The following is an 11,259-nucleotide window of genomic DNA, read 5'->3' as shown; positions in this document are numbered from 1 at the left end:
GTAATGATTAGTCGCGTTTCATTGGCGCGTACGTTTTTGTGACTGTCGTCGTGTGAAAAAGCAGGAGCAGGTAGCTAGCGTAGCTACTCCTCACATGACAAACAGTGCAGTTGCCGCGCGGTACTGCTAGTTAGAACAGGATCGGCAGACATAGCTGGATGGATCGGTGTTCGTTGACTGAACACAAAAGGCCATACAACATGTTACCGCCCCTGACATCTCTTTTGAATTCCGTTCCGTGCATGATCACACTAATTTTGGCAAGCACTGACAAGTTTGACTCCGAGTCCGCAACGCTGAAAAGTGAAAACCTCCACGCAGCAACCAATAATTAACTCGCGTGCAAATGCATACCCATTATACAAGTGATAAAAACACTACTAGGAAACAATAAACAAGAAAGGTGGTTTCTGGGAAATGGGCATGCGTCTTGGTGGTTTTGCTGCGAGAGAAATGCAGGTCTGTCATGTTGCCGCTGAGAGTTTATTCAATGCGCAAGAAATTCGATGGATCCGTCAGAATAGAGCAGCTAGCTGAGCGATCTCCGAAACCAGATTGCCCATGCGCCGTGAGACTGGTCCTCACTACGATTCTCTTTGACTAGTCGCGACCCATGCAAGGAGCCAGAGATCTCTACGCACCCCAAATCAGCACTCGCCACGGCCGCGTTAGAATAATCATGAACTCGGTAAACAGGGCTCATTCTAAGACATGGTGCTACGCGACAGGACGGCTCTTAGATTTGTATTCATGGGCGACCAAAACCTCATTATCAATTGCCCTTAAGGATGCCGGGCGCGCCTCACGAGAGCAGCGTTTTGCAAACAGTGGCAGCTTTTGGGCATGTCTCCTCTCGCTCTCACCGTTCGAGGAAACAAAAAGAAAGCACCGAGACCTTCGAATCCGCTACTGCCACTGCCACGACCACGGCCTCGGCCCTGCCCCTGTCCGGTTATATAAGTGCCCCCTCTGCGCATCTATTGATTTCAGCATTGCTTCTGACCAGAAGAAGATCCCGGAAGAAACCAAATCAGAAGCAGAACCTAGCTATATCACAAGCCGTAGTTAGAGGAGTAGTTTGCACTAGTACGTAGTGCGTGTTGTATCGAGCTGCTTGATCGATCTTTCACACACTACGTAGCTGAATCAAATCCGTTTGGGATTGTTAGTTAAGATAGCAAGTGCATACATACAGGTAGTGATCGATCATGGAGGCTCTGAGCGGGCGGGTAGGGGTGAAGTGCGGGCGGTGGAACCCTACGGCGGAGCAGGTGAAGGTCCTCACGGAGCTCTTCCGCGCGGGGCTGCGGACGCCGAACACGGAGCAGATCCAGCGCATCTCCACCTACCTCGGCGCGTTCGGCAAGGTGGAGAGCAAGAACATCTTCTACTGGTTCCAGAACCACAAGGCCCGCGAGCGCCACCACCACAAGAAGCGCCGCCGCGGCGCGTCTTCACCCGACAGCGGCAGCAACGACGAAGACGGCCGAGCCGCCTCCCAAGAGGCGGAGGCCGACCTCGTGCTCAAGCCTCCAGAGAGCAAGCGGGAGGCCAGAAGCTACAGCCACCATCACCGGCTCATGACATGTAAGCACGAACTCCATCATTAACTAGCTAGTATATTTTGCGTTTCTAGTAACAGAGCGCAGATCAACGTACGTACGTAGTGTGGTCCGCAGATCAACTCATCGAGTTGATGACATGGTGCATGCAGGCTACGTGAGGGACGTGGTGGAACAGCAAGAGGGGATGTGGGAGCGGCCGATGAGGGAGGTGGAGACGCTGGAGCTGTTCCCCCTCAAGTCGTACGACCTCGAGGCAGAGAAGGTTCGGTACGCGAGGGGCGGCGCCGGCGAGCAGTGCAGGGAGATCTCGTTCTTCGACGTCGCTGCCGGCCGGGATCCGCCGCTGGAGCTCAGGCTCTGCAGCTTCGGTCTCTAGATCGGCGCATGCATGCACACGCAAGTATCGCAGGGCCGCAGCTGCGATTGTAGCTAGCCTTGTCGCGCACATCATTGTGTAGTCCTTGATTCTAGCTACCAACATCAAAAGGTGTACGAGATGAGATACGGCATGTGATGTAGTACGCATCTACCAACGTTGAATGCAGAATCTAAGAGGATCAGGAAAGATAGCACGCAGATGAGATTTCAGCAGCCTTTTCCTTGATCTTTTCATCATGAGATGTACTAGCTGCTACTTATTTCTTTCTTTTATGGTGCCTACATGGCATATTATAATTAACCTGTTCACCGCTAATGATATATCCCTATTCTTCCATTATTATTTCCATACTTTTTAATTTTATGCTCAAGTAATCCCATGCTTATATTCATGCATATACCTATGGTAATTCCTAGCACGTACGTCTGTTCGTTAGCAAGAGCTACCTGTTCATCGATCTAGTACTAATCTATTGCACATGTTCCGAATTTCCTCTTGACGACATGAAGTTTTTTTTACTGTTGTGTTCACATGTTTGTGGCATGTGAAATTGTGATTCATGCATGCACTGCGTTAGGTGGGAAGATGCAGTAGGAACACAGCTTTTACAGAACATAGGATTCAAAATGTCGTGCTACGGCCACCAAATTTTTAACCGTGACCTTGTGGTACCGGGAGTGCTTGTTTTCCCTGGCCTTCATCGGTAGAAAACAATTCTGACATGCTCACGGCATGTGAGAGTCAACTGCTTCCTGCTTACCTCTAGGAAATTGTTGGCTGATCAGTTTGCTTTGGAGGCTTGTTGTTGGACATGCAGTTTCAAAGGCTGCAGCTAACTTTTCGGCCATCTGGGCCATGTTTTCTTGTTTGTTGACTCTCACACGCAACACGCTAGTACTGTTTACAAGTTCCATACATGTGTAGCCGTGTAGCTTGCAGGTTTCAAACTGCTGGTGTATAACAAACATTCGATGTGCCTGAGATGCGGGCGCCCTCGCCAAACAATATATAAGAAAAGAAAAAAAAAAGGAAATTGGTTGGCTAGCTAGATTTCAAAAACATCATGTAGTTATTATTCCCTCCGATGCCAAATATGAGCATGTTAGGTTATCAACACGATCTTTAATATGATACTTAGACTAGAAGTATCTATAAAATATATTATTTTAAGTAAAAAAGTTATAAATTATGAAAGTATTATTCATGATAAATCTAGTACCATCAATCTATATGGTCCAACAACAATCCTAAACGAACTTACATTTAAGATAGGAGAAAGTAGTGGTCAACTCCACACCGTAGTGCTAGAAGATTATCAAATCTTCGGAGCAAATTCATTTGATAAGAATTATTATAAAGTTTCATTTTATGATTATAATTTTCTAAAAAATTGTCACTTCTCAGATTTTGCACATCCAGCACTCCACACTAGCTAATTGTAGGAGTACATTGAAAACGACTCAACACACAATACACTCGCACCACTCCACATGTACATATGCACGCATGTCTCCACTAGAAATTTATTGGAGTCACATAATACCTCCCATAACACGGGTCCATGCTTTCCCACTTAACACATAGGTGTGTACTCTTCAAATCAATGGACACCAACGCCAAGTTTAGGACTCGTACCCTAATGGTCTGGCTGTGCACCCAAAGTACTAACCATTTGGCCACAGGCTATCTTCAGATAGCTGTAAGAAAAGGTCAAGTAAACGTACGCATAAGAAAAAAAAAGAAGAGAAGTGGTGTGTGGCTTCCTTGTAATTGAAAAAAATTGTGAGTTACTACTTGGTAGTCAGATATTTTTTTTTAGATTTCAGTCATTTTTCTGACCAATAGGAAGACGAGACGTGATTCAGCTGGTTTTTAATTTAGCCAATGTCAAGAATCGACTGCAGGCTGCAGCCGGGGGGGGGGGGGGGGTTGAGTCTCTAGTTACTAGTTGACTGAATTTGTTTGGTATTTCAGTCAGATTTTTCATGACCAATAGAAAAAGAAGACATGTATTCCCGCCCTTTTGACAGCGCAGGAATACAGGAAAACTTTCTCCACCTGATTTGATGACGGGTTGGACACAAAAACCTGCAACTGAAAACAACAGAAGCTGACTCAAAATTTTCAACATGTGCATGGAAACCAATTAGCCAAGTGTATGGCAAATTGCATTGCGACAATATTTGTGCAGGACACCAAAAGAGGAGACGCATTCAGAACAACTGACGCAAAGCCAACACGAATTACATATTCGAAATATAGAGCAAAACAAATTCCAATATGAATACATACGGGAATTTGATACTAGTAGCCCACATGTATTAATACAAGAACTCAAATTTTTCAATGGTATTGAAAACACATATGTATTATCTGACAAAACATTGTTGGCTCAAGGCTTCAGCTGACAGTGATTTCTCGGGGATCACTGCCGGCTGAAGCCTTAAGCCGACAGTTATAATCACCTTCACTACTGATGTCATATGCTGGTAGTGACAGTTGAGAACTTTCACTACTCATTGTCTACGTCGGCTAAAAAACCGGTATTGAAGAGGTTTTCGGTAGTAGTGAGACAACCTTATGTACAAAGTATTTTTTTTTTCTTTAAGTCTCCTATAATAACACAGTTCACGGGTTATACGTCTATTTTTCGCTTGCACATGTCCGGCAAATTGCATTGCAAAAATATAATAATTGCATATTAAGCTCAGCTGCAAATTCCAAATGTGATTTCTTATCAGCAAATTCAACTAACTCTAATTTCTTTTCTGAATTTTGAAAAGAAAAATACTACATGGAGGGAGACAAAAGCAAGGATTTGACACTAATTCAGAAGACACATGCAAGTCCCTCTACGGCCTCCGGTCAGCGGGAGGCGGCAGCCTAGCTGGCCGATGGGCAGATTTTTTTCGACCTGCAAGGAGTGAGATGGGGAGTGAGACGTGCATAGAACCAGAGCGAGAGAGAGGCAGAGAGCTAGGGGAAGGGGGACATGTTTTTTTTTCTTTTTTTTAATCAGGGGAGAGATTGGGGAATATTCGGTGGCGTGACCGCGTGAAGTGCACTGGGATCCTCTGCACTAACTATGAATTAGTGCAAGTATCAATGTTTGTACAATAAAACAAGCCTAATGCTATAATAAATCGTATTGATTAATCTTCAACTTATTGTATCGATTGATTCGGAATGGGTCAAAATTTATCGCTACTGCAGATCACTGTAGGAGTTCATGAGGATCCCAATCCGTGTGAAGTTGTGCACAAGCGGATTCGAACCTAGCCGGGTCTCCCAGCAAAACCAGCTCTCAGACAAAGCAAAGCCCACAAATGAAAAAAACACTAGGGCGGCCGCCAACGACGCGAGGGTGCAGGCGCGAGCACGAATCGTGGAGCAGATCGGACAGCACGAAATTCAACTGAGTAGCTAATCATGGTTTAGCAATTGCGAAAAAATATATGAAAATGAGAAGTGCGCGCTCGCCAAAAAAAAAAAAGAGAAATTACTTGAATATAGAGTAGCAAAGGCACTCAAATCACAGCCACTGGATATTAATAAAGACAGAACGTAATGTTGCACTTTGTACTGGATCAGAACCTAATGTTGCACTTTGAACGTGATGGATCTAACTTTGCTCGTGTGCTTTTTCAGGAAGACATGGGCTTATTGGGCTCAAAGGTGTTGTAGCCCATGTTCTTGGAAGCATTAAGGCTCAGCGGCCGAGCAGGCTGGCAGCACTCGCGGGCGTACTAGGGGTTACCAAAGAGACCATACACCCTCACATGGCGACCATAATCATGGCCTCGAATAGGGTTAATTTCATACTAATCTTCTGCCACTGCAAAATCGTGACTTCTGCCCCAACCAGCAAGTAACTATTTTTTCCTATTACAAGGTCTCATACACATCAGCACAACACACTCACATATCCATAAATACACATATATGATACGCCTACAAATAAACTATAAAAAATACTCGTGTATGTATAAATTGTGGGCATCAAAATTTAAACTCTGATGAGTAAAATCTTGCTCTCACACCTCCACCACCAAGTTAAGATGGTGTCTAGTAACTATTTGATGGTATCAACGCCTGCAACGAGTTTCGATGGTGTCAAGTAAACTCATATTGTTATAACAATATGGTTACAATCAATATAACCTGCTCCCGATATCTGCATATTGATGATGCATACAACCCAAAAATAAAATAATACATAAAAAACCTCTAAGAGACGAAAGCAGAAGCAATACAATACGTAGGTATCCCTAGAATTATTAAGCCCATGTTTGTTTCAACTTACAAATTGTGATCACAATTTGTAAGTTGAAACAAATAGGCAGATAGTGCAATCCAGCTGTCATATTATAATAATCTAACAATCTACCTTCCATCAGCTTATACAGATTGTGCAATCTAATTTTTACAATTCACAATCTACAAGCTGCTATTTATAATCTCCAACTGAAATAAACATGCCTAGCCAAGAACCCTAGCCAAGGCTGGTGAAGAACCTGACTGCTTGCTCTAGTAGCTAGCATGTTGTAGATGCTATCTGTTAAGATTCCAGTTGAATCAGCGCATACTAAGTACATGTAAAAATAACTGGAAAGAAGTTGAATGTTTCTTATTATTGAAAATAAAGTCATTCCTACATCGTCATTTTGATCGATACAAAGTTGCCACTCCAACCAATATATTAGCTTTTAAACATTTACTAAGACCTTGTAACTAGCTTCAAGGTGGATAAAGCTTTGTAGCTACCTAGATGATGAGCCAAGCGGAGCAAGTGAATTGACACTCAAAAAAATATGCTTAATTGCTTTATTTTTATGAAAAAAATAACACTTTTGACTACCTTACCATCTTCTTTTTTTAGATTGTCCTTTGTGAGTAAAACCTCTTGCCGAAGATACTAAAGGAAGATCCTAATTTTAGACGGCACATTCAGCTTCCACATAAGTTTATTTTTTTTAGATTGTCCTTCATGAGTGACGCTTTGTTAATGATTTTTACCGAGAATTGATCATTTTGAGTCAGATTCCGATGAAACTTATCTCGCTCATTAGAGATATTGATACTATTTAAAATCTCCACCATCTCATGTAAAGCTAACAACTCAGCTTTTTCTAGGGTCCGCTGGAAAGAGAGGTTCTCCTAGGGAGATTTTATCATGTCGGCTATAGTTTTTTCTTTATGACGGGCTATGCTGTACATATTGGGATATTATTCACGCAAAGGTAAGTCTGTTAGTCACATCTCTTCCTAGAATCTGATTTAGAATCCATTATTTATGGCGAAAGTCTTGAAACAGAATAGTTGATGCTTTACTTTCATAAGCCTAACCCAAAATTGGGTGTCTCTAGATTTCCACCTAGCATAGGATAAAGCTTTTGACCCTAAGTATTTATTTATTATTAACTCTTGCTATTTTCCCTCCTCGTTAAGAAGTTTAAATAGCTATTTGCATAGTAGAAATATGTTTTGCACCTTGAGGTATCGGACCCCTAAACCCCTTGATCTTTGGATTGACAGAGATGGTCCCCCATTTCACAAGGCGATACTTCTTTTTATGTCCCTCACTTTGTTAGTAGAATCTGGATCTAAAGTAATCTAATCTTTTAAGCACCAGTAAGGAATTTGGAAGATGGACATCATATACATGGGTATACCGAAGGGGATTGACTTAATAAGAACTAGTATGTCCCCTGAAGATACATGCTTGACTATCCAGCCAGACAGTCTCTTCATGAATCTTTCCTATGCTACTTTCCAGTCTACATTTTTTAACTTCCTATAATGAATTAGAATTCCTAAATACTTGATAGGCATAGCGCTCATCACGCATCCAAAAAGCTATATATATTGCTCGGCATCGTCTTGCGCAGCCCCAAAATAAAACATTTCACTCTTGTGAAATTTAATTTTGAGTCCTGACAAGTTCTCCAAGGCGCAAAGAGTTTCAAGTTCATTGCTTTATCTAGTCATGATCCAAAAGGAGAATTGTATTATCCGTGTATTGGAGAATGGAGAATTGTATCATTGACAATAAATACAATGCGCGATCAGTTCCACCGCCGTTGCGTTCAGTTTCTGGACCTACATCAAACAATCTGATGCACAGTTTTAGGGAAACCTAAGAACACGACTACCGAGCAGTTGATGGTTATGTTGACGATGCATAGTAATGTATTTGCCTTCAAATTGATGGTGTATTTGTGTTGCCTTTTTTTATAAAAAATAAGTATTTGTGTTTTCCGTGTCGTTTTCTGATTAATACTGAAGATTTGAAGATCCTTGCGACGTACGTCTCTGAAGGAGTGATGGTGCTTCATAATCCCTGGCTGTAGCCTGTATGCTGTAGGTGCTGGTATATCCACTGCTTCATGGGTGGCGTACAGATCGATTAGAGGTAGCAGCATATGTGTCCCTTTGTTTTTTCTTTTCACTGCAATCTTCTTTTCTGTACCGTTGACTGTAATATGTAGGTTTGACTGATTGGCTCTACTACTATTATGTTCAGAAGTTTGCTCCAATTACATGCGCTTTCTTATCTCCTCGATCTGTTTCGTTGAATCTGGTTCCATCAAGGCTCGATTTATACGGAACCTGTTCCTATATTGTTCGTCTTGATAGAGGGGAAAAAATGGCACAAACTAAACTTGTGGCTAATGCCGATGGCAAGGTTACTAGAAACTGAAAAGTTTTGTTTCTTTTCAACTGAAAATTGAATAGCAAAACCGGGAAAATATACACAGGCACAATGACAAACTCTGAAAGTAGTACAGAGATATTTCAGGGCACACAAAGATCAAAGAAGTAACAGGTATGTTTTTCAAGTACAAGGTTTGATCAGATGCGCACATAGATGAAAGGCCAAAAAAAGAACAAAATACAAGAAAGACGCTAGCATCCGCGCACATAAAACCACAAAAATCTACCGGTACTTCCTCGACGAGGAGTTCATGAACCTGATGCATTCCTCCACGGCTTCGCTCTTATGTGAGTCGTCGACGACCACCGGTGCGGACTGCTGCCGCCTACTACTATTCCTCGCCGGCGTGCAATCCGGGGAATAAGCAGTTGTTTTCTTGGCTGATGGTGCCGACCGAAACGCCCTGATGACGACGCTCCTGGCGCGCCGGTAGAACCTCGCGGCCGTCCACCGCGCGCTCCTCAGCAGGCGAGAGCCGCAGGCACCTCGCACTTGCCGAGGCCGTTCCCTCTCGGACGGCACCCTCCGGCCGGATCTGGACGCCAGGGAGATCATAGGCATGTCGCTGCTGGTCTCAGTTGGGCTGATTCTTGTGCACTCACTCCCCTTCCTCTTCATCGTCGGATACCTAACCCAATATAGTGTGTGCGTATGACCAACGACAGGGTGGTGGCGATAGGCCTAGGCGCGACACGTTTTATACGGCAATGGCTAGTGGTATCTCAGCTCAAAAGAAAAGCAGACTACTACAAGTATGTGACAAGCGCATGAAAGACACAGCTAGCGCAGAAAAGAAAAAGAAGCAAAGGGAGAGACAAACTAGGGAAAGAAAAGGTTGGTCTAATTGACCACCAAGGTTGTATCGATCAGATCACAGAACCGATGGTAGAGTGCTCATAGGTTTCAATATGACCGGGAATCGCCAAAGGGTGCAGCTTTGATGAAGAGGAGACAGAGCAACAGGAGAGCCGACCGCGACATTTGTGTGTGGGGGAGCAGTATATTCTTGTTGCCTTGTGCCGGTGGTGGTGGTCGGAGAATATTTCCAGTGGAAGCGAGCAAGCAGATCATGCAAAGGATCCAAGCCCAACCGAGGCTGGAGATCGCGAAAGAAAGAAAGAAAAGAGAGGGGGGGGGGGGGGGGGGGAGCAAGTGGTCGATGCAACAAGAGAACATTGGACCAGCAGAGACCGAGCGGAGATCGAGCGTTAGCTGGAAGGGCAAGGTCACAGGGGTGTGACCGAGCCCACTTGCGCTTGAGCTCCGCTGCACGCAGGTGCTTGCGTGGCCTTAGGATTTGTACTCAGATGTGTTTCTCCCTCGGGATTAGATCCTGAGCAGGTTGGGGTATACTCGCATATACGTTTAGTGGTTGTTGGGGGGATAATTAATCACAATAAACCTTGTGTATATTAGGCAACGGATACGTTGATTTATGTATTCTATGAGTGTATATCAAACTGGACTAAAAACACTATATTTTATCTAGGTTCATGTCTTTCGTAAGATAATAGTCTTACGTCTCGTATATTATATTATAAATTGAATGAATTTGTTACAAAATATTCTCTCCTGTTACTAGCAAGATGTTCACTCTTTTATATATTAGAGGGAAAATGTTCATATAAATAGATCGTGCTAAAACAGATGACATACCTATGTCTGATGAAGCATAGCTATTCCTAACTTATCATGATGGTGGGTACGCACGCCCATCCTACTCTGGTAGTCCTGCACGCCCTGTACCATTACCGAACACCGTCACGCTCACCAGTTAGATCATCCAGTGGTATTAAATGCTACAGGACGGGTCATTACAACACCAAGTCGCCCCAGAACCATGCCTCGCCGAAAGCGAGCGTATATGGAAGGAAAATATTTGAGTGGGCAGTATTAATGAGACTTGACTGGTTAGGTGAGTACGTACTTTGCGACCCACAAGGGCTGGTCGCAGGATCTTGCTTTGTGACCAGGTGGTTGTTTGCACGAGCCTTGCTCTGATCGTATAATGAGATCGTGATCTTGACAATACCTACTACCGACTGACACTTGGAGGCATGGACCCATCTCGTGGGGCACCACTTATCTATTACACCGACAGTGTCTCTCAAGCTCCCTCATCAGTATGGTGGACTGAGTGGTTCACTGTATGAACTTGTGGTCGTTACATACCATGTGGTCATGGATAGGTCTAGTCACACCCCTTGGGCCCCATGTGATCATAAGTTTGCTTAAGGAGTGGTCGTTGCATGCAAGTGGTCATGGTTGGGTCTAATCGCACCACTTCCCAGGCGATCGTCGATGCAACCCACAATAGTCGTCGACTCAGGAAACTATATCTTGAGTGGAGGTTAAATTTCGAAGAGAGAGAAACATGGGAGAGAGAGGAAAACTGGGAGAGAGAAACATTAATTGTCGCCAGGTCCGAGGAAACTTCGGTTCCCCACGCGTGACCTTTTTGAATTTCACACAAATCAGACCCCACGATGGTTGTGACGACCCTTCAAATTGGAGTACCCACATTTCCCCATGAATCCTTTCGTCATCTCCCTTAGCTGCACTCAGAGCCCTTCGTCTCCATCTCTGTCCTTGCCCTCACC

The 11,259-nt window shown here is 43.8% G+C and overlaps 2 protein-coding genes across 2 annotated transcripts; one reads left to right on the top strand and one right to left on the bottom strand.

The window, feature by feature from the left end:
* Positions 1-840: 840 nt before the first annotated feature.
* On the top strand, positions 841-2,250 carry LOC133890484 (WUSCHEL-related homeobox 9-like). Its single transcript, XM_062330870.1, has 2 exons — positions 841-1,587; positions 1,715-2,250. Exons 1-2 carry the CDS (start codon positions 1,209-1,211, stop codon positions 1,939-1,941), a joined length of 606 nt encoding a protein of 201 aa, XP_062186854.1. The 5' UTR covers positions 841-1,208; the 3' UTR covers positions 1,942-2,250.
* A 6,505-nt stretch (positions 2,251-8,755) lies between these two features.
* Positions 8,756-9,746, bottom strand: LOC133890476 (josephin-like protein). Its single transcript, XM_062330857.1, has one exon. The coding sequence runs from the start codon at positions 9,275-9,277 to the stop codon at positions 8,882-8,884; it is 396 nt and encodes a 131-aa protein (XP_062186841.1). The 5' UTR covers positions 9,278-9,746; the 3' UTR covers positions 8,756-8,881.
* Between the last annotated feature and the right edge of the window lie 1,513 nt (positions 9,747-11,259).

This window comes from Phragmites australis, chromosome 1 (assembly GCF_958298935.1).
Source record: "Phragmites australis chromosome 1, lpPhrAust1.1, whole genome shotgun sequence".
NCBI classification, from domain to species: Eukaryota; Viridiplantae; Streptophyta; class Magnoliopsida; order Poales; family Poaceae; genus Phragmites; species Phragmites australis.
The sequence above is the reverse complement of the archived record's forward strand: the minus strand, read 5'-3'. Positions and strand labels throughout refer to the sequence as shown.

Excerpts from the sequence above, each read along its gene's own strand:
- LOC133890484 (XM_062330870.1), top strand. The coding sequence starts at position 1,209 with ATGGAGGCTCTGAGCGGGCGGGTAGGGGTGAAGTGCGGGCGGTGGAAC. Across the intron at positions 1,588-1,714 it reads CCATCACCGGCTCATGACAT|GCTACGTGAGGGACGTGGTG; the intron begins GTAAGCACGAAC and ends TGGTGCATGCAG.
- LOC133890476 (XM_062330857.1), bottom strand. The coding sequence starts at position 9,277 with ATGAAGAGGAAGGGGAGTGAGTGCACAAGAATCAGCCCAACTGAGACC.